Here is a 23,514-nt window from a genome sequence, read left to right as displayed (position 1 = left end):
CAATTTACCTCCAGAAAGGCCACTCACTGCCCCACTGGGCCGCTGGCGACATTGTACAATACAGAAACAGCACAAATCGGCCCCCCAGGCTGCTCAAAAAAGCAGCCCACAGCCAGAACTCGTTACCAATCTGACGCTGAGAGTCGAGCCCTTAACAACACCTTCCGTGTTTGATTCTGTTACATAACCTGCTCTCCGCGGCCTTTGCGCTACACACGGTGTAACACGCCCTTTGCACCACTCCCTGCTTCACATGCCTTTCCGCCCCACCCTGAATCACCTTCCCTACGCATTCAGAAACGTCATGCGCTTCAGTGACAGAGCGCACTGGGTGATTTCTGGGCCGTGTTCGGATGTGTACATTTATATGTCGCTAAATTTATACAGCGCCGACCAAGTAAGATGCATCGAAGCGCTGTACAAAGGTGCGGGTAGAGATTATCACGAGTCACCTGTGAGAGTAACACGATAAAACATTGTCCTCTGGTTATTCGACCTAATGAAAACGTGTGAACTTCTTTGCCAGAAGAACTTTCTGAACTACTACAACTTAAGGCGCTACCTTCAACCAGAGGCGGACTGGCCGTAGCGGGCACCGGGCGTTAAAGCTATATCTTTGGTGACTGAAAATGATTACAAATACCCCTTCTGTGTGGCGTTGTCCCTCCCCTCTGCCCAACGAAGAGCTGAAAGTACACACGACCGAGACACACGGGAATATATGTACATGGGCTTTGAAGAATAGTTTTGTCCTGTTGGTGCTCGGTAAAGAAGTGAACTCGTATTTTATCGGAATGGATGGACCGGGGAAGAGACTGCTTCCCTTTTAAGGTCTCTGAAATGTTTGCTGACCTCACGGTTCTGCATTTGTGGTGTTCTCTGTGAGGAGGGGAGCGCTGTGGAATTACACATTTCCTGTTAGGTCGTATGACTGTGTGTGGGGCCCATGGCCAGTAATCCGTGAAATAAAACGCATTAGCGTGACATGTCATGTGTTGGCCTGGGGTGGAAGTGAGCTTTCGTCCTGTGACAGCTAGCTCCCAGAGGCCGGGACGCGTGCATGTAGCTGGTGTCTGCGGCTCGAGAGCGCCGCGGGACAAGCAGCGGTGGGCGCTGGGAAGTGCACTCTCGCTCACAAGGGTCATATACACACACGGAAGCAGAGACGCGGGCACAATTATATAGGGAAGCACGCACACCCACACACAGAGACACACTGATGCAGAGAATCATAAACACACAGACCAGCACACTGGCAAACTGATAAAGAGGAGTAAATGCACACACGGGTTAGGTGCAGGCGGAATATATACACAGACACACACAATGATACACGGAAGCACGCGCACGTACACAGTGATACAGTTAAGCCTACCCGTGCAAAATTTAGAGGGAAGTGCACACACATAAATTATATATATACACACTGATAAAAGGAAGAACAAAAGCACACACAGGTACAGTTAGGCACACACACAGATACAGGGAAGCACAATCAATAACACACCATTAACACTTACGTATACAAAGAAGCACACAAACGCAGAAACACACAAAGTCATTCAAACTAGATTACGTTGAAGCACACATACAAACGCACATGGAAATGTACATGGCCAGGGCCAGAAGTAAACACTCGTACACGAAATCACACATGCATAAAACACACACAAAACGAACGCACACAGCACACACATACGGAACACACCCAGGGGAAGCACACATTACTGTGATATAAAAAAAACACGGACCAGTTCATAACAAATATGAAAAGTACATTGCGTTCACCTAGTATCAAAAGGACATATGACCCTAAAAATGACTGGGTTCTAATGAACTTTTTATTTCTAATTCGTTTACAATGATATTTGTGTGTTTTTAATTCCTCCATTACACAATTATTGTTACGGAATGTTTTTTTAAAAACGTTTCCGTTGCATTAGGAGAATATATTGTGAGTTAGTAGGGACATTTTGATGTTGCAGAGAATTCATGCATTCTCGTAATTTAAAACAGTTCACACAAAAAGTTTAATAAAAAGGCGTTATGAGACTAACAACATGTCTATCTGTAAAGCGCACGTTCAGCCCTGGGGCATTATCTAGGCGGTGATTAGGAGGTGTTTATTGTATCCCAACTCAAGTGCCCTTATTTCATTTTATAGATCTCTTATTGATGAAAGGCTGAGTAAACCCGCCTGGATTTGAACCTACGACCAGGAGGGCAAAAGCACTGTAGCGTGAAAAGCAGTAGTCCACTGAGACACATGCGGTTAAAATAATATATATATATATATATATATATATATATATATATATATATATATATATATTACAAATAAACATGTGGGGAGCTAGATGTCACCCACCAATCCCACTCCTTAGACCCCTACAATCCTCCATAATATAAACCCCATAGTTGAATACACGAGCAGTTTCTAGGTGCTACCTAATAACACATCGCATGCCTATCAGAGGTTTAAATGTCCCAACCTTATCCACAACTGGGTTAAGAATTCACAACCATAAACTACATCTCTAACCCCTCCCCCCAAATCAATTGCAAACTGTTACGAGCTTGTTTCAACACCGATCTGACTGCTAAGGTAAAGAATGTGTACATTCCTGAATGAACAATCATATTAATTTTCCTTGTTTTGCTCTTTTTTTTTAATTGTTTTTGTGTTTTCATCCCCCCTAACCCCCCCCCCCCCTTCACATTCCAAAGTTATGTTAAAATCTCTGAGTGTACCGCTCTGCGGGTGCATTTTTTTCTGCCGTTGTGTCAGTCCTTGGGACAGTGTGTGCCTTTAAGACGGGAGAGATGTCCCAGTGGGGGAGCAGCAGCAGCTTGGGGGTTACAGCAGTTTATTTCCTGCTCAGTGTGCGCGCCGCTCCCCTCCCCCTCCCTGTTGTTTGCACTGGGTTGACTCGCTGCTAAGGGGGGATGACGTGCATACTCTTGGCAGAGGCCCAGGGAGGAGTGTCCTGTCTCTCGCCGCAGAGCACACTGACGTCAGGCAGAACCCCACGTGGTCCAGCCTCATTCACAAAAAAAACAACAACTCCGCCCACCGCTCGATTCATATAAAAAGGAGAGCGGAGCGGCGAAAAGCCAAGCCAGAGCCAGCTGTATCATTCACCAAGGACGCGCAACCGCTAAAAAACAACAAAGGGGAACCTGGCTCTTGGGAACTTTAATTCACCCCGACTGCAATTTAAGTGAAACACCTGAAAACAAAGAAGAAAGGAAGAGACAAACACCTGGAAATAACAGCTTGGAATCAAAAAAGAGGGAAAAATCTGAACCACCAATCCCCAGTGTTTAAAGACCAAAATTGGTGACGCAGTTGGACTATTTACATTCAACGTTTGTGGAAAAAAGGCAACCTGACGGGTTTTGTGTTACAGAACGGAGATTTTGTGAGCAGAGCCGTGTGCGATCATTGCCCACCAAGGCGGTCTGAGCGGAGTATGGTCAACATGCAGGTGTGCGCCATGGACTGCCGTACCCTGGGGGCCCTGCTGTCGGAGCGGGCGGCCTCCTGCCTGGTGCTGGACTGCCGCTCCTTCTTCTCCTTCAACTCGTCCCACATCCCCGGCTCGTCCAACGTGCGCTTCAGCAGCATCGTGCGGCGCCGGGCCAAGGGCTGCATGGGCCTGGAGCACATCGTGGTGTCCGAGGAGCAGCGGGCCCGCCTGCGGGCCGGCTCCTACCAGGCCGTGGTGCTGCTGGACGAGCGCAGCGACGACCTGCAGGCCCTGAAGAAGGACAGCACCCTGCTGCTGGCGGCCAGCACCCTGTGCAGGGAGTGCGCCGGGAGCAGCCTCTACCACCTCACGGGTAGGTGGCGCTCAGCACCTCACACGAGGGCGGGGGAGAGCACTGCATTGGGCTGGTGATGGGGGTATGCCTGCTGCTTAACTTGCACAGGGGCCGAGGCGTGAGATGGGGTGCCTGCTTAACTTGTACAGGGGCCGGGGCGTGAGATGGGGTGCCTGCTTAACTTGTACATGGGCCGAGGCGTGAAATGTGTCTGCAGGTGTGAACTGTGCAGTAGGGACCAACCTTATGAATTCGAGTGAATGCTGCAGTGTCATAAATATTTAACGGATGAGTGTTACTTTCACGAGTGAGTGTCACTATCGGAGTCGTGTGTACGAATGGAATGAATTATGATCTCTAATTAATGTTGCTTTGCCTACTTTGTGTACGAACGAATGTTGATTTCACGAGAGATTCTCACTTTTTCCTGCGTTGAATGTTATTGTCCATGGGAAAGAGTGTTACTTCCATGTATGATCAACCTTAGTGTTCGGAAGAAGAAGCGCATATATCAAATAAAGTTAACAAGATTGGGTGTTTGTGAACACAGATGGTTGACACGAAATCTATGAATGAAAGGTGCTTTTTTAATACATTCCTGTGGGAAGTTGTTTTTATTTAATTAAGCGTGTCTGGTGACCTGTCTGGCTGGTACGACCTGGCAGCCGCCTCAGCCCTCAGCTGTTGTTTTGTGAGTCGGGGGTCTGTGCGCATGTGGTGGGAGGGTCGCACAAAAGGGGTTTTTGAATTTCCTGTATTCTAACGGTCGCCTCTCTTGCTTTTGTTTCCTCCCAGGCGGTTACGAAGCCTTCGCCAGCCAGTACCCCGAGTTCTGTACCAAGCCGTGCCCCCCAGCCGGGCTGAGCCTGCCTCTCTGCGCCCCCAGCAGCCCCCCCAGCAGTGCGGACTCCGGGTGCAGCTCCTGCCCCACCCCTCTCTATGACCAGGTCAGTACATTCAGCAGGGCAAACACCCGTTGACAGGAGATATGAAGTAAACACTGCACTTCAGCACGTACACAGCTACTGGCCTCCCCGATAAGGAACGCCCCGTTAACAAACCCGTCCTTTCTTGGGATTTTTAACACTACAACTAAAATTACTACTTTTTAAACTGCAGTTTACTACAGCAAATTACGGAGATCTTATTTCACAGTAGTTTGCATTTGGGCGCCAAATGATTAATTTAATTCGTTTCACTTAAATAGCTCATCCTGCAAATATATTTGGATTATGAAGCCATTCTCATCCTCATTTTGAATATTCTAATTTTCTGAGGATTATCCTTTTGAAATGATCACTTACTTTATAGCTGAAGTAATTCCTCTTGGCGCAAAGGGGAGGCCTGCGTTTGGAAGCATCACACATGCTAGAATTAACGCCCGCTTGTGTAGATACAGCAAATGACGTCGGTAGCAAGCCATATCGTTTATTTTTTTTAAGATAATTGTGTCGCATTAGCGGCTTCATAGTGTAGCTTATGTTACATTTCCAGATGTTACCCTGTAGATTATCTAACACTTAAATGTCACTATAACTTAGATTTCACGGCTTGCTGACATGGATAGTGCCTTGTGAATATTGTGTATGCTTTAGCTTTTAATCCCTTTGCAGTTGTATTAACGAAGTGTTTCATTTTTGTGTCTTCTCTAGGGGGGACCCGTAGAAATCCTGCCCTTCCTGTACCTAGGCAGCGCCTACCACGCATCGCGTAAGGACATGCTGGACGCCCTGGGTATCACTGCCCTCATCAACGTGTCCGCCAACTGCCCCAACCACTTCGAGGAGCACTTCCAGTACAAAAGCATCCCGGTGGAGGACAGCCACAAAGCCGACATCAGCTCCTGGTTCAACGTCGCCATTGACTTCATAGGTACGTTGGAGTGTATGCGCTATATCACTTCACCATAACCCAAAAGGGTTATGAAAAATGGGTACACTTTGTAGATAAAATAGTGTAATGGCCCCATTGTCTCTGGCTACCTTAGCCAAATCCGAGGGGGGAGGGGGGGTGTCATAGTCCATTTATTTTGGCCTTATAAGTCCTCAGATGTTTTTTGCCTATTCTCTGCCCTCTTATTTCCCCCTCCACCAGCCCCTACGCCAAATGTAAAGCAGAGATGGGGCAGTTGTGGGTGTTTACTAGGTCTGAGGGACATGGGCTCTGATGCTGGCTAAATACATCTTGTGCTAGGCTAAAGGTGTCATAGATCTGAAATGTAACCCTCTGCGCGCCTTCTTTTTCCAGACTCTGTGAAGAATGCCGGGGGCAGGGTGTTCGTCCACTGCCAGGCCGGGATCTCGCGCTCGGCCACCATCTGCCTGGCCTACCTCATGAGGACCAACCGCGTCAAGCTGGACGAGGCCTTCGAGTTCGTCAAGCAGCGGCGCAGCATAATCTCGCCCAACTTCAGCTTCATGGGCCAGCTGCTGCAGTTCGAGTCGCAGGTCTTGGCGCCATCTTGTTCTGCAGAGGCGGGCAGCCCGGCCATCTCGTCCCTCGACCGCGGCACCACCACAGTCTTCAACTTCCCAGTGTCCATGCCCGTCCACGGGCCCGGCAACGCGCTGTCCTACCTACAGAGCCCCATCACCACGTCCCCGTCCTGCTGAGGGCCCCTGGGGCTCTTTCAGGAACACAGACAATTGACTCACGTTCTCCAAAATGTGCAATAACTTTCTTGTAAGAGACAGACACTTTCTTGTTGTCTTTAGTGCCTTGAATGGGCAGGTCCCATTGGGCTCTGAGTACACACTCCTTTAATTTCAACGTGCTGGCACTTCCTAGTAAAACGTCAACATTAAATGGGACAATATGGCGCCACTCCGGCCTGCTGTTATTTAGCAGGGCGGTTACCAGCACATGTCAGAAGTGTGTTGGCACCGCGAGACGGCGAGAAATGCTGCTGCTTGTTTTTATATGTTTGGTTTTTCATGCACTGGTTATTTTACTTCCCCATGTTGTGGCACCAAAACAAAATGGCGGCTGCACCAGAGACGTGCAGGCGAAGTCAACAAACACTGACTGACACCAACCACGTGCTGGCCGGCATGTTCGTATGGGACCAGGACTGCCCTCAACCGAGACCTGTCTCTGTTTCACAACCCCTTGAGTCCTTCTCTAAGCACTTCAGTGACAATGTCGAAAGCTAAGACACTGTCACTTTTTGTCCGTGTCAAACCCCAGTCTGTATTTATTTCTATGTGTATGTGGCAGCTGACAACCCCAGCCTGTAAATTCTTTCACTTGTAAGGAATTGAAAATACCTCAGTATGTTTTGGTACTGTATTCCTGTAAATACGTATCGGTCGAGGAACGGTTGTTTCGCCCGAGCACTGACGACAGGGCCCCATGGTTAGGGGCCCTCGTGATTTTGCCAAGTGTTGTATATTTGCTATTATTATTTATTAATCCAGATAATATATTTCCTTTTATGAAGGAAGTCGTCCTTTTTGTTACCAGACCTGAATTTTTATACGGATAAAATAAATTATGATATTTCTAACGAAGCTCAGTGTGTTTGTTTGGGGGAATTCATCGCAGTAAGGCCTCCATTTGGAAGAGGTCCATGTCTGTTTGTCTGTCCATAGACCCCATTGTTCATCTCTGACTCTTATCTCCTCATTCACATACCCGTCGATTCATCCATCCACGAAGCCCACCCACAGCTGCTTGTCCTCTAGACTGCTCAAGAGTGAACACGTGGATAGGTTACAGGACAGAAACAACGGAACGCACTACACCGCATACACTTTAGATTTCTAAAACAGCTGTCGGACTGGAGAAGAGTCGGTCACAAATAAAGCAGCTTGTCTGCCCAGGCCTCATCGCCCTTCCAGCAGCACCCTTCCATATCCGTGTTCTCTTCTGGCTGGCGTTGTATGCGTGCGCGGGGGGGGGGGGGGGTATAGGGGGGCATTACAGGCCTACTGTGCACTAGCGCGCTGGTGTGAAGTGCAGATGGCCCTGGCACACTTGCATGCCTTTCATAACTATCTTTTTTTTTTTTTTTGGCTGCTTGGAAAGAGGGTGCAAAGGATTTGTTGGAGATTCTTTTAACCCAGGTACATTACCTCTTTCAGCCTTGTGTATAGTATAGACTTTGGCTGATAGGTCTTGGTACATCATTGAAAAGACCAAGAATGGCGGCACGTGCTCCCCCCTCCCCCCCATGTGACCATAAATATCGGATGACATTTTTTTATATAAGCTCCAGTGCTTATAATTTAGCAATATCAATGTGTCCACCATTAAAATTAGCAACTTCTGTAAAGGAGGTTACTCTGAGTTTATGCAAGAATTTTAGTGTTCATAAGTCATGGACGCTGTACTTCAGTTACTTAAGGTTTATTTTATTTAATTACACCAAAACTCTTAAATATCCAACATGTGTTTCAAGGTAAACACCTCTTCTACAAAGCATCAGGATTATCATGAAATGTAGAATGTGTCCACCCATTTTTCACATCGCACTGTACATATCTCCTCCCCCCCACCCCAGTGTTTGATATCAGATTTAGTTTTCCTCTCAATAACGTCTCACAACAAATGAACTATTCTACGAGCTTATTGGATACACTCAAAGTAACCTCCTCTTTGGAACACGTGACTATAAACCACACCTGTGAGGGTTGGTGCTGGGGTTAGAGGCGCCGAGCTCTCAGCCTCCCTACCCCAGTTTCTAGGAACTATACTATTAAAGGGTACAGAGGTTTTCAGGAGGGTAAGCAGAGAGCTGATTTAAAGGCACAGTGCTGTCAAGCAGCACGAAATACATAATCTGATATCTAAGTACCTATAGCATCCCTTATTCGAGAGATTTCGCCCCAAAATGTAGTTATGTCTAGAAGCTCAGGTTATTACAGCCTCAATGGTTTCAAAGAAGATCCCAGAATAGCGCTCCCCTGTGGCGCGACAGCAGCAGCACCGCTTCGAGTCACCAGTGGGCCACCAGCGAAGCTTGTAAAGAGCGACCGTCCCACAGGGCCGCCATACACAGTCCAACCACAGACGCCATAGTGCCCGGCGCACTCTCGGCCTTTCGTGTCTGCGAATGACAGACCCGTAAAAGCCCGGCCTAGACCTTGGAGCGCAGGCTCGCCCCCGATGACGGGTGTCAGCAGCAGCCCCCTTGCGCATGCGTGTGATCGATCATACGCCTCGATGCTCTGTGCGCGAGCAGGCCCTAAATTATGCATCTTTATGCAGCCACTTTCAATGTGCAGGCCTAGACTCCAGCGGGTAGGTGTGACCAGACCTCAAAATCCTCTGTGTGGGCCAGCAACCTGCACGTGTGTGATCAGACCCAACAGGGCTGTCTCTGAAGCGACCTGCGGGGTGCAGTTCCGTTCTTCAGTGCTTGCTGTGAGCAGACCCCCAAACTCCTCTGTGCATCCCTAGGGGTTACCATATTTTGAACGGTTGCAGTACAGAGGCTGGGTGCGCACGCCTAGGAAACCTCTTCTAAGAGGCTGACACTGTGTGCCGGTCTAGAGCATAGTTGGGTAGATTCGTGGGGAGGCCGCTCCAAATAACAACGCCTTACTAGGGAACTGCTGCTTCTCAGTACACGGGATGCCAAAGAATCAGCACAGCCAGCAGGCCTCCAGGTGACAGCAGCAGGGCAGTCTTCGAACATCACCCAAGTGAGAATGATTGACTAACTCATCCACCTGTCCACTCCTGGTAGTCAACTAAGCACCTGCTGCAGATACATGTAAACTGCGTGCCACTCATGCCGTAATTCTATATGTTCTTTGAACGATAAGCGCTTGTGCTAGTCTGCCCTACAGGGCTTATTCTGCAGGAAACTAAACACTGCACTTACTGCCTTCTGCGAGTGAAGGAAGCTTGCTTCGCTACTGCCCAACTGTCCCTATCCTTTGAGGCAGTGAAGCTTGCACTGCTATTGCGCACATTGTACCTGCCATGTGCAAAACTGCACTTTCTGCCTTCTGCGAGTGAAGGAAGCTTGCTTTGCTACTGCCGCACTCCCTATCCTTTGAGCCAGTGAAGCTTGCACTGCTGTTGCGCACATTTTACCTGCCATGTGCAAAACTGCACTTTCTGCCTTCGGCGAGTGAAGGAAGCTTGCTTTGCTACTGCCGCACTCCCTATCCTTTGAGCCAGTGAAGCTTGCACTGCTGTTGCGCATATTGTACCTGCCGTGTGAAAAACTGCACTTTCTGCCTTCTGTGAGAGAAGGACGCTTGCTTTGCCACTGCCGCACTCCTTATCCTTTGAGGCAGTGAAGCTTGCACTGCTGTTGCGCATATTGTACCTGCCGTGTGAAAAACTGCACTTTCTGCCTTCTGTGAGAGAAGGACGCTTGCTTTGCCACTGCCGCACTCCCTATCCTTTGAGGCAGTGAAGCTTGCACTGCTGTTGCGCATATTGTACCTGCCGTGTTAAAAACTGCACTTTCTGCCTTCTGTGAGAGAAGGGCGCTTGCTTTGCCACTGCCGCACTCCCTATCCTTTGAGGCAGTGAAGCTTGCACTGCTGTTGCGCATATTGTACCTGCCGTGTTAAAAACTGCACTTTCTGCCTTCTGTGAGAGAAGGACGTTTGCTTTGCCACTGCCGCACTCCCTACCCTTTGAGGCAGTGAAGCTTGCACTGCTGTTGCGCATATTGTACCTGCCGTGTAAAAAACAGCACTTTCTGCATTCTGTGAGAGTAGGAAGCGTGCTGTGCTACTGCCACACTGAACCTACCTATTCTGTGAGGCAGTGAAGCTTGCACTGCTGCTGCGCATATTGCACCTGTCGTGTGATGCGAAAAGCTGATGCTGATGGTACCATAACTGTACTGCCTTGTGAAGGAGACACCTTTGCACTGTTTCTGCTCAAGTTGTGCCTGTTCTGTAAAGAGGGATGTTTCCACTGCTGTTGCATGTTCTTATTAAAAAACACAAAGGATCTTTTGAAAGCGTAACATGCCTAGTCCAGTCAGAAGCTTTTTGTTGGACTCCGGCAAAAACCAGTTGTGTGGTCTGTTGTAGAGACTCTGGCTTCTGTCCCAGCTGAACCAAACCATGTAAACCTGGGTAATTGCTTTTCTTCCCTCTGTCTCCTCTTCTTAAATCATCATATTTGAGAGCACCTTGAAATAATTCAGTTCAGGATGTGCACAGCAGAAAACTTCTCTTGCATACCGTTTAATAGCCCATAATGTTGCTCCATCTATAACCAGGGCTACTGGAATTATGCAGCAGGGAGGGCCAAATTACGCGGCAGAGGTGAGCAACTAATGCAGCAGACAAAGGCAAATTATGTGGCTAATGCAGCACATTTTGTGTTAGTATTACTTTATTATTTTATTATATTTATACTTGTGAACACTGTCTGGCCATTGGCTGCACCTCTTTAGTACCAATATAACACCCAAATATAGCAATAAGCAACAGAAAGGTGGCCACTCAACCTTTTCAAGGGACCTTTCACTGAGCGGCAATATATCACTACATTTTTTGTAACATTTGAACCGTTTGAGCTACAAACAATTTTTTGTTGTTAAACTCAACAGATTATGCTGGAGATGATGGATTATGTGGCAAATGCGGCAAATCTTGTGAAAAACGCTGCAACCACACAATTGCATAATTCTAGGGGCCCTGACTACATCAATAATGACCTTGTACAGGAGGCAGAAGCCAACTGACCTGTCTCTTGGGTCACTAATACAATTTTCATCAGGGCAGAAGGGGGTACCCATGTAGAATCTGAGTTTTACAATGTCTAATCAGGAAATCTGGTTTCAATCCCAGCTTTCAAGCTTGACCAAACAGTGTGACCCTAAACAATCACTTTTCTTCACTGCATCTTTTTCCATGATCATCACATATGAAAGCATCTTGAAATTTTTCATTTCAGGATACCCAAAGTTAAAATATCTTTCTTGTGTATGGTTTAATAGACCTGAATGTTATTACAGCAATTTTTTTTTTGTCAGTCAAATTACTTTATTCGATAACTTATTATCATACATATCATACATGGTACAATCGTGAGCAATGACAAACAATTAATTACACATTAAAAATTCTTATAATTAAAAAGTTCATGCTATACATATTGTGCACATTTTAGCTTATTTTAACACATACATAAAAATAGTCTTAAAAACCTTATAAAAACTACAATAAAATTATACTCTACATTGAGACCATTTTCTAAAGAGAGAAATATGCTATTCAGGGCTACTTAGGGTCAGTGATGGCATAATGCTCTTGTTCCTGATACGGATAGCAGCAACCAGGAAACTAGCAACATGAAACATTATTCGGGGTGAATTAAGTTGTTGTTAATACAACAGTGCTGGCCTAACCTGTGTAAATCCCGCCTCCCTCAGAATTGGAAACAAGTACTTCCTTCTGCAATCCTGATAACGATCACAGAACATAAAGAAGTGTAAGGTATCCTGTATTGAGAAGTTATCACATTTACAGGGATCTGCCCGTTCAGGAGTACACCAGGTTTGGAAAAAACCCAAAGAGAAATGTATCTGGTTAAACCGAAATCTAATTAAGAGATGCCGATGGTATGGGTTGTTCACTGTAATCAGGTAAGGTTCGGGGCCTAGACAGCTGACTAGGGCATAGTTAGCTCTTGCCAACGGTTTCGTCATTTCAGTCTCCTCTCGCTCTAATGATAGTATATTCAACAGGGCATTTTTTGTCAGCGCGATGTCCTTTTTAGGTCTCGGCTAGCCGCGCGAAGCGCGTCTCCGCCGAGAACCTTTTGTCGGCGTTTGTGCTTCCCAGGAGACAATCCTGGCCACGCGCATTGCGATTTGAAACTGCCACGCGCACGCGAACGCGCGCTGTGGCCAGGCGCTGTCTCCTGGGAAGCTCGAAACACCACACACGCATGCGCATACAGACACACACACACAAGCGCCCATGCACGCACGCACATACATACATACAGAGACACACACCCCCCCCACACATACACACACACACAAGTGCACCAAGGCCCTCCCTCCCCCCTCCCCCGCCGCCGTCACTGTCGCACACATACATACACACACACACACACACACAAGTGCGCCAAGCCCCCCCAGCCCTTTTGAACTTACCTGGCAAATCTCGGGGGGACTCTGCTGTCAGCACACGGCGCGCAACCTCCTGCTGGCGCGGCCCCGGGGCTCTCCACCGCTCACAGGAGCCCCGGGGCGCGAGACGCATTGACTCCGCCTGCCTCCTCTACCGGTCCGGACCAGGCCCCGCCCCCGTCACAGGCGACCTTGCCTGACTTCCGGTGCGGCCGCGGCGGGATTCCGGGGGGCATTTTCTGTTGCTCCCCCTCCCTAGTCACCACGTAGACTGAAATCCATATTTTACATAAAAATGATCTTCCATGTTTCATGAAAAACATTTTACGAGAATTACATTTACTGTGGCATCTGGGTTTTGAAGTCACATTGATTTGTGTGAAAACAATAGCTAAACATCTAATACAATGATTAAGTGCATTAGTATAAATATACAGCTAATGACTCCTCTTCTGTGGAAATAATGATATCCTACAAGTAAAATTCGTATCGCCAAAAAAATAAGATATTAGTTCCCATACAGATACGATTGTATCCCAGCAAAAACAGTGTGGATGTAAACAGCAGTTTAAATATGAGTGCAAGCCCGTGTTGGATGTGACTATGAGTGTTCAAGTTCAAGTTCAGGAATTTGTATAGCGCACTACTAACCCATAGGGTCTCAAGGCGCTTGAGGGAGGGTGGGTGCATTACTTATCGAATAGCCAGGTTTTTAGTTGCTTTCTGAAGGGGAGGTGGTTCTGTGTAAGTCGGAGGTGAGTGGGGAGGGAATTCCAGGTTTTGGCCGCTAAGTAGGAGAAGGATCTTCCTCCCATGGTGGATCTGTTGATGCGCGGAATTGCGGCGAGGCCTTGATTGGATGATCGTAGTTGGCGGGTGGGTGTGTAGAAGGTCAGTCGTGTGTTGAGGCATTCGGGTCCTAGGTTGTAGAGGGCCTTGTGTGCGTGGGTGAGGAGACGGAACGTTATTCTCTTATTGACAGGGAGCCAGTGGAGATCCTTCAGGTGACCGGAGATGTGAGCATGACGGGGGAGTCTGGCTGAGGCGTTTTGGATGCGTTGGAGTTTTTTCTGTAGTTTGGCTGTGGTTCCGGCGTAAAGGATATTTCCATAATCCAGTCGGCTGGTGACCAGTGCGTGGGTGACTGTCTTTCTTGTTTCAGTGGGGATCCAGCGGAAGATTTTTTTGAGCGTGCGTAGGATGTTGAAGCATGAAGATGAGACGGCGTTCACTTGTCTGGTCATCGGGAGGGAGGAGTCTAGGATGAAACCCAGGTTACGTGCGTGATCTGTAGGTATGGGTGCTGTGCCCAGAGCCGGAGGCCACCATGAGTCGTCCCAAGCAGAGGGGGATGATCCTAAGATGAGGACTTCCGTTTTGTCCGAGTTAAGTTTTAAACGGCTGTTCTTCATCCATTCGGCTACTTCTTTCATTCCTTCGTGTAGATTGGTTTTGGCGGTGTTTGGGTCTTTGGTGAGGGAGAGGATCAGTTGGGTGTCATCTGCGTAGGAGATGATGTTGAGGTTGTGTTGGCGCGCGATGGATGCGAGGGGACTCATGTAAACGTTGAAGAGGGTGGGGCTGAGTGAAGATCCTTGTGGTACACCACAGATGACTTCGGTGGCTTCTGATTTGAATGGAGGGAGGCGGACTCTCTGGGTTCTATCGGCGAGGAACGAGATGATCCAATCCAAAGCTTTTCCTTGTATTCCGACGTTGTTGAGGCATTGTATGAGTGTGCTATGACATACTGTGTCGAATGCGGCGGAGAGGTAGAGTAGGATGAGGGCAACTGTTTCTCCGATGTCCAGTAGCGTTCGGATGTCGTCCGTAGCTGCGATGAGGGCGGTTTCGGTGCTGTGTTTGGCTCGGAAGCCGGACTGTGAAGGGTCGAGGGAATTGTTGGATTCAAGGAAGGCGGCGAGTTGACTATTGACGGCTTTCTCAATGACTTTGGCAGGGAATGGGAGTAGTGAGATGGGGCGGTAGTTCTTGAGTTCAGAGGGGTCTGCTGTGGGTTTCTTCAGAAGGGCGCTGATCTCGGCATGTTTCCAGCTTTCCGGGAAGGTGGCGGAGTTGAAGGAACAGTTGATGACATCGCGGAGATGGGGTGCGATGATGGAGTCTGCTTTGTTGTAGATGTGGTGGGGGCATGGGTCGGTTGGCGATCCTGAGTGGATTGAGTTCATCAGGCGGATGGTGTCTTCCGTGGTGATTGGGTTCCAGGCGATAATGTTGTGAGAGTGCTGTTTTGGTTCGGAGGTGGGTGGAGTGTGTGGGTGGCCAGTGGCTAAAATATCATTTGAATTGCTTGACACAGGAAAAGTGCAGACTGAGTGTGCAGAGCAGTGAGTGCAGAGTGAGTGTGCAGAGTGAGTGTGCAGAGTAGTGAGTGCAGAGTGCAGAGTAGTGAGTGCAGAGTAGTGAGTGCAGAGTAGTGAGTGCAGAGTAGAGAGTGCAGAGTAGAGAGTGCAGAGTAGTGAGTGCAGAGTAGTGAGTGCAGAGTAGTGAGTGCAAAGTTGTGAGTGCAAAGTTGTGAGTGCAGAGTTGTGAGTGCAGAGTTGTGAGTGCAGAGTAGTGAGTGCAGAGTAGTGAGTGCAGAGTAGTGAGTGCAGAATGCAGAGTGAGTGTGCAGAGCAGTGAGTGCAGGTGCAGAGTGGTGTGTGCTGTTGAGTGCAGAGTAGTGAGTGCAGAATGCAGAGTGAGTGTGCAGAGCAGTGAGGGCAGGTGCAGAGTGGTGTGTGCTGTTGAGTGCAGAGTGCTGTGTATTGGCAATGTAAATGGCAATGCCATTTATTTATGATTTAAAGAAAAAAAAATGTCATGAGCAATGCCAATAGCTCTACTTTTAATGATGCCAAGACCATTGCATTGTAAATGCTTGTTTGTTATAGTTTCAGGTGAAGAAAAAAGGGCTGAACGCCCTATTTTTTGGAAACCAGATTTTATATAAGACAGCCATGGAACTTTGTTGGCATTATCCAGCGCTATGCAATTTTTCAAAATGGTATGATTAAGGGAGATTTCTTTATTTAACCAGATTTTTAGCCAATATATCAGTGGTGCTATTTTAATTTGATCTGTAACAAATCCAACCCCCAATTCAGTGTGGATGGAAAAAGTGGGGGTACACTGTGGGACAGTTAAAACTCCTCTCAGGAATTTGTTCTCTATTAACTGCATTTTAACATGAGAGGTATAGCCCCAAATCTGACAGCCATAAATGGCAACCGCCAGACATTTGGCTTTGTAGACCTTTAGAAGTGCTTCAACCGGTCTGGCCCCTTGCTTTTTTGTGAACCCCATTAGTGCTGAAACGGTCCTTGCAAATGCCCTGCTGCAACTATTGGTTTGTGGGCGCCAACTTCCCTTTTCGTTGAAGACGACTCCCAGATAGGGGAATGTAGGCACCCTGCAGACCGCTTCCCCACTACCACTACAGAGAAAGGTTTTGACTTTAGTTTTACGATTTACCCTCCCTGCGATCATAACCTGGGACTTTTTTGCATTTATCTTTAAATCCAGGTTCTCCATGAAACTTCCAAAGGCATCTAACAGCCTTTGCAGGCCTACCCCGGTGTGGGCCAGGAGGACAGCATCATCCGCGTAAAGGAGAACTGGTATAACCAGCCCCTATACGTGTGGTGTCCAAGGAAACCTCCCCCAGTTGTGACTCTAGGGCATTTATATATAATGTAAACAACAGGGGAGCAAGAATACACCCCTGTCTGACCCCCCTTCGTGACCTAAAGTGTCTAGTGCATCGCCCCTCAGTATTAACTCTAATTGAAGCTGACAGGCCAGAGTGCAAATCTGCTAAAAAATTTACTAGAGGAAGATCAATTCCCATATTTAAAAGTGTGTGCCAAAGCTTCGACCTGTTTACGAGGTCAAAAGCAGAGGAGAGGTCCATAAACCCCTTGTATAATGACCCCTCCTTAGCTACTGTGTACTTACTGACTGACAGATGAAGGTTTAAACACTGATCAATAGTACTCCGTTTCGATCTAAAACCATATTGTGCATTTGACAGCACCCCTCTCTCTTCCAGCCACTCACTCAGTCTGTGCAGGACCACACGGCCCAACACCTTAACTGATGAATCGATTAAAGAAATAGGTCTATAACAGGAGGGATCCTGTCTAGCACCTTTTTTAAAAACCGGAATAATGATCGATGTGGCCCACGAGGCTGGAAGACTATTTGGCCCTACCGAGTTAAAACATTGGTTAAAATTTTAGACCAAAGGTTTGGGGCAGCTCTAAACAAATCAGCAGGGACCCCATCAGGTCCAGGGGCCTTGTTCTTCGACATCTCCCCTATTGCCCTTTCCACTTCACAAACCTCAAAAGTCAACGGGGACAAGACATTTTCGGGCAAATTAGGTTAGAATCTTTGTCCATTAACAGGAAGTCTATATATATTTTCAAAGTGGGCTATCCAAACCTCATCCCTGATGTTACAGTCCAAAGGGGAATTATCATCATTTGTGAACAGTGGCTGATTAACAGTTGCCCAAAATTTCCCACTGTCTTTCAAAATTTCAGGTGTCAAAAGTTTTGTCCAAGCTTCCTCCTGCAGCTCCCGTTTTCTTGCAATTAGTGCTTGTTTATATGCAAGTCTACGATTTGCTATAAGCCCCCTGTCCCTGGGGGTAGCCTTCAAAGCCTTAAGGAGGGCAGCATGTGACTGTGAACAACTTTTGTCAAACCATCTTTTACCAGTCTGGGGTTTCTGTTTCCCTTTAACAAGTAGTCTTTGGTTTATTTGTACACAGATGTTGTTAAATGCATTAATAATTTCGGGGCCTTGTAGCTCAGCATCCAGACAGGCATTGACATCTACCTCTACTTTAGATAACATTTCAGATAAAAGGGTCTCTGGGACTACTTTAGCCCATTTTAGTCTTCTCCCCATGTCCTTTAGGAACACCTCCCTCACAACCTTTTGTGATGTGGGCCTAAAGGATAAGGGATCACCTGGTAACAATTCAATTATCACAGGGTTGTGGTCACTGTAAGTGGAAACCTCTGTTAAATATCTTAAAACGTGAGATAACATAAATGATGTTAAGAATATATAATCAATGATTGTACCTTTGTCTTTCCCCTTAAACGTCGGGGTCCTATTTTCATCCTCCCCACAACCCGACTCATAGAGGTTCCAGTTTGCTAAAAAAAGTTCCAGATCCTCACCCTGCTTAGAATGTTCAAAATGAGACGGTGCAGAGAATGGTGGGCCCTCATACGCCTTACTCCCACAAAAGTTATCACAGGGGTGAATATTAAAGTCCCCCATCAGTAGGATCTCAAAAAAATTTGACTTCAAACTATAAGTTAAAGGGAATTGTTCTAACAAATCTAAGTTGTTACCAGATTCCATAGAATTATAAAAATTTATAAATAGAACTTTCCTTGTGTCGGAGACTGAAAGTTCCACTACTAAGCAATTTTGACATCCTGCGTCAAGTTGCATTAGCGAGCCCTTTAGCTCTAGGGAGAACAAACTAATCAGCCCTCCCTTCGCTCTCCCCGCAATACTCCGTCTTGCTGGAATACTGAACTGGCAGTAACCATCCAGGGAAAAACAAATGAGAGGATCCCAAGTCTCTTGAAGGGATAGTACATCAAATGTTTTTAAGAACCCCTCCCAGATTACATCTCCCATTTTGGCCCTTAAACCAGCTATATTCCAGCTCATGATTCTGCAGGATAGAGCTGGAATCCCCTCTATGGGTACCTGTCCCTGGGTGTTACTTAGTCAGTCGTTCTCGTCCATTCCTGAGAGTGGGGAGAAATGATTTCCCAGTGTACACCCCAGAACATTTGGAATCTCGAAATTTGTATTTACAACCCTAAGTGGGTTCCCGCCTTCTAGCGCGGACTGTAAACAACTATTCACGTTTATATGGGGTACCGGTGCTCTGACCACAGGGACAACAGGATGCCATGCCCTATTTTGAGAGGGTGGGTAAAAATAGCCAAGGGGAAGGGCCTGATGCCCTAGTTTAGCAGGTCAGAACCATCCCAAAAAAGGCGATCTGCCATGTATCGGGTTTTGAAATTAATCACCACACAGTCCCCTTCAAGCGATTTTCTTTGTGGGCCAACCCAACCTACTCTTCTAACCATATTTATACTGGCAGCTATGTCTATGTCCCCACTAGAGTAATTATTGCACCAGGTTTTAGTTCTTTCCATTAGCTCTTAATTGCTTTCAGTCCCGTTCTTCTTCAGCGGGGGAACCCCTGTTAACACAGCCACTAAGGGGGCGGCTTGGGGCGGAAGATGTAGTTTGAACTGGCATGGCAACTCGGCAGAATCCTTACCACGGTGCTGTGGACCAACCAGGATAGGCCTATGATGCTTTACTACATTACTACCCCCAGAAAGAGGGGACCTAACATCCCCCTCAGGGACCGGCACAACTGGGGCAGTATTAACAACAGGTACATGTACTAATTTGTGATGTGTAATTGGGGTACCATTAATTCTGTTCACACTTTGCCCTAAATTCCCTTGGTGCAAAGTCTGTGGTGGTGGTATTTTGTCAAAAAGCCCACGATACTCTTGGACAAAGGTGTCCAAAGCATCGCATCTCTTTAGCAGACCAGCTACACACGTGTTTAATACATCAATAATATCCTTAGCGATGCTAGTCAATGCCGGCTCTAGATGCAAATTAATGAGCCCTTCAATTTTAGTACTAAGTCTGTTGACCAGTTCATCCTCCAGATCCTCCGATATGTTATTGATGTGCTTAGTCTTTCTATTGCACTTCTTTGTTTGCCTGCTCCCCTTGCCCAGTTGAGTTAATATGGATTGTGTGTTCTCCTGGGTTAGCAAAAGTCCCTGACTACCTTCAATTGGATCCGCTGTTACCGGCGATACATGACTTGGGCCCGGCTGGCGTTCAAGTTGTGTGTCTATGGACTCTTGTGTAACCCCCTCCTGGGCATGACCAGCCTCTTCAGTTACCGATAATGTTATTCCCAGTTCTTTTTCTGCATTCGCGATTTCTTTTGTAATCACTCCCACGGCTGATGTCAAATATGATATTATAGTATCTGCTTTCCGTGGTATCTTTGTTTTCTTATTCCCTTGGCCCCTGTTACAGAGTTGTTAGCGCTTACCCATGGTTGATTCTTAGGGGGGTGGCCCGTCCTGTCCCCTGCCGTTCCCCGACGGCCACAGCCCTTTGCCCGGGCTTCGCCCGCGGCGCGTAGGGAGCACGGGCCTTTTGTGCGCCTCCGGGCGCTCAGGTGGGCGTGTTGTGGCGATAGAGGCACTGGTGATTATGGGCAATGTAGTCCCCCCTCCTCGGCGGCCGCAGGTGTTCCAGTGAGCGGCAGCGGGGGGGACGGCGAAGCAAGCACAGAGCAGGAGCGTCTCTCCTTCCCAGCGCGGACTCAACAGCAAGCTCCCACTGGTCAGTGATGTTAATAGTCTCCCGCTCCACTGCGGGAGCATGGGCCTTTTGTGCGCCTCCGGGCGCTCAGGTGGGCGTGTTGTGGCGATAGACGCGCTGGTGATTATGGGCAATGTAGTCCCCCCCGCTCGGCGGCCGCAGGTGTTCTCAGGTGGGCGTGTTGTGGCGATAGACGCGCTGGTGATTATGGGCAATGTAGTCCCCCCCGCTCGGCGGCCGCAGGTGTTCCAGTGAGCGGCGGCGGGGCGGGGGGGGGCGGCGATGCAAGCACAGAGCAGGAGCGTCTCTCCTTCCCAGCGCGGACCCAACAGCAAGCTCCCACAGGTCAGTGATGTTAATAGTCTCCCTGAATGTTATTACAGCTATTAAACAAGCATTTACAATGCAACGGTCTCGCCTTTGCAAAAGTTAGAGCTATTGGCATTGTAAATGACAAACTTTTTATTTATGTGTTGGTTTTGAAAACAGAAAAATAAATGGCATGTCATTTACAATGCCAATAGCTTAATCTCTCCCAAACAGACGTCACCCATACAATCACTACATGCAGTCAGTCACCCAGGCATACCGTAGCCAAATCCACTCTCATAGTTCACAAACCCACACCAACAATAACACAAACACACATACCTCTTCTGAGTGCACTGCTCCATAGAGGGACAGACTCACAGACCCGCGTGTGTGACCCTAGCTTGAGCTTACCAGCGTGCGCGCCCACTGACTGCCCTCATGCACACACCAACGGGAGCACAGTGTTCTCACTGCACAGTCGCACACACCAACGGGAGCACACTGTCCTTATACACAGCTGCACCCACTATTGTCATGTTTGTGTGCTTGTCAGTCGTGCACTGGTCCTTACCTGTCAATATTGTTCATATAAACTAAAAATATGTGACCTACTGGCCAATATTTCACAAAATGTATTTGCAAAGGTGTAGTACTGGGCAGTAATAATTGTGTAATTTATATCGGCAGAGATCTGGGGGGGTTACTGGCAATTATTGTTAAAAATAAATGATAGAAGGTGAGGCCTTGTCAGTAATGTTCAAAGGAACACAGAGCAGATACAGCACAGGTCAGGAGTAACGCGAGTCATGTGGGCAACTAATCAGTTATGTAAAGGCCAGGTCTGGTTGTTATTCACATGTTCTGCTTTACTGTAAAGTGCCCTGATGCCTCCGGCCCATGTTAGCGCTATATGAAATCACAAAAGTAAATAATATGTTCACATTAAAAACATAAAGAGCGCACAGTCCAGGCCAGCATCGATCATAGTAACGCGAAGAATTAATCGCGAAGAATTAAATGCACTGTACCGTATTGTTCTAGTTAATGCTGTTGATATTGGTGGGGAGCAGTGACGGGGGAGGCTGGGTGAAGTTGTGGTGCGGGCTTTTGGATGGGCCAGGGGAGGGCCGCTGTCCCTGGGGAGGGAGAGGCTGCAGGAGGAGGGAGTGGGAGGGAGTGACGGAGGAGGCTGGCTGAGGATATGGGAGGAGGGCTCATTCCTCGCCTGGACTGGGGAACAGCCGGGGTCTGCCGAGGCCCAGAGACACACAGCGCAGCAGGCTGGCACACACACCACACCTTGCACACATGCTGACTCGTGCTTACACACACACTGACACTCATACACAACTTGCACACACGCTGACACAAACACACAACATAACTTTTGCACACACTGACTCGTGCTTACACGCATGCCGACACACAACTTACGGACACACTCACAACTTGCACACAGGGGACACTCACACCCGCCACTTATTCACACGCTGACACTTGTGCACACACCCATACTTGCACACCGGCACGCTCATGCAAGCACCCACAACTTCCCACACATTGACACACCTACGGACAATGGTTGTGTACACACACACACACACACACACAGACACACCTACAGCTTGGCACAGCCAGGGGTCTCGCATGCTGGCGCCGCTCGTTGCTCTCCCTAAAGAGCCATGGGGGACCTGATAGGCAGAGATCCCCGTTTAAACCTCGCTGTAGGGTGCAGCGCTCTCGTGACAGATCTTGCTGTATCCCCTCTTCTATAATGCTGTGTGATATTTGCTAAACTTCAAGTGCAGCAGAGAGTTGCCGTTCATGTGTGTAGCGGATCTTGCAGTCGTTTCTTATGTGAAGCATACAGGGGTTTGTCCCAGTGTGGAGCGTCCGTCCATATGTGTAGCACAGTTTTGTATTTGCCCCCACGTGCAGCGGAGCGGGCCAGTTCGTGCGCGCCCGTGCATCGATGCTATGTGTAGACCCTGCGCGCGACAGTCTGTGACCGGTAATCATCTGTGGGCACAGCAGACCTTGCAGGTAGTGACGCTATCTGTACCGTGGCTTAAACGTATTTGTCTGTATATCACGATATTTTTCTACTGATTACCGGAGCTGCAGGGATGCGTACATATGTGTAGCATCGCTTTGAGGTATTTCTCCGTGTCTAGCTGATTTGTCCCTATGCGTTGCAGATATTGCATATATGTATCCAAGCTGCTTCTATTTGTCCGTCTGTGCAGCTGGTTCCGGGGACCTGTCAGTATATTCAGTAGGGGTTGCATGTGATTTTTTTTCTCGTGTGAGCGGCTGAAATTACGGTTTCTCTCGTGTGTGCAGCGGGGCGGCACATGTTCGCCGTCCTGCCGTGTCCCACGCAACAGAGATGATCTTGTAATATCCCAGGGGGACCCGATAGGCAGAGATCCCCGTTTAAACCTCGCTGTAGGGTGCAGCGCTCTGTGACAGATCTTGCTGTATCCCCTCTTCTATAATGCAGTGCATATATGTATCCAAGCTGCTTCTACTTGTCCGTCCGTGCAGCTGGTTCCGGGGACCTGTCAGTATATCGGGGAGAACAGACTTTAGTGAAGGTGACACGTTCGTAGAAACAGTTGTGCTGTGGGAAGCACAGGTTACCGTGAGTGCGCATCCACCACCGAGATAGATGGTTGTAAGCGCTGCAGATCCAATGCTAAGCACTGTCCCTTACAGACCCCCATCCCAGCCATATCCCAGGAGTGCTCGGCGGGAGTTGGTTTCTAAAGCTTTTCTGATGGGGAGCAGGCTCCAATCTTACTCTGCAGACTCATTGTGGGGGCGGGGGAGCAGCCCAGGGCCCTGTCCCCTTCGAGTCTGCTCCACCTTTGTGATGCGGAGCAGTCCCGGGCTCACTGGAGACACATTGTCCG

The 23,514-nt window shown here is 48.0% G+C and overlaps 1 protein-coding gene across 1 annotated transcript; it reads left to right on the top strand.

Annotated features, from left to right (window-relative positions):
• Positions 1 to 3,115: 3,115 nt before the first annotated feature.
• DUSP1 (dual specificity phosphatase 1) lies at positions 3,116 to 7,330 on the top strand. Its single transcript, XM_078653009.1, has 4 exons — positions 3,116 to 3,843; positions 4,621 to 4,772; positions 5,478 to 5,697; positions 6,073 to 7,330. The coding sequence occupies exons 1-4, from the start codon at positions 3,474 to 3,476 to the stop codon at positions 6,435 to 6,437; spliced, it is 1,107 nt and encodes a 368-aa protein (XP_078509135.1). The 5' UTR covers positions 3,116 to 3,473; the 3' UTR covers positions 6,438 to 7,330.
• The last annotated feature ends 16,184 nt before the right edge of the window (positions 7,331 to 23,514 follow it).

The sequence above is a fragment of the Lissotriton helveticus genome, chromosome 7 (assembly GCF_964261635.1).
Source record: "Lissotriton helveticus chromosome 7, aLisHel1.1, whole genome shotgun sequence".
Taxonomy (NCBI): domain Eukaryota; kingdom Metazoa; phylum Chordata; class Amphibia; order Caudata; family Salamandridae; genus Lissotriton; species Lissotriton helveticus.
The sequence above is the reverse complement of the archived record's forward strand: the minus strand, read 5'-3'. Positions and strand labels throughout refer to the sequence as shown.

Excerpts from the sequence above, each read along its gene's own strand:
- DUSP1 (XM_078653009.1), top strand. The coding sequence starts at position 3,474 with ATGGTCAACATGCAGGTGTGCGCCATGGACTGCCGTACCCTGGGGGCC. Across the intron at positions 3,844-4,620 it reads CAGCCTCTACCACCTCACGG|GCGGTTACGAAGCCTTCGCC; the intron begins GTAGGTGGCGCT and ends GTTTCCTCCCAG. Across the intron at positions 4,773-5,477 it reads CCACCCCTCTCTATGACCAG|GGGGGACCCGTAGAAATCCT; the intron begins GTCAGTACATTC and ends TGTCTTCTCTAG.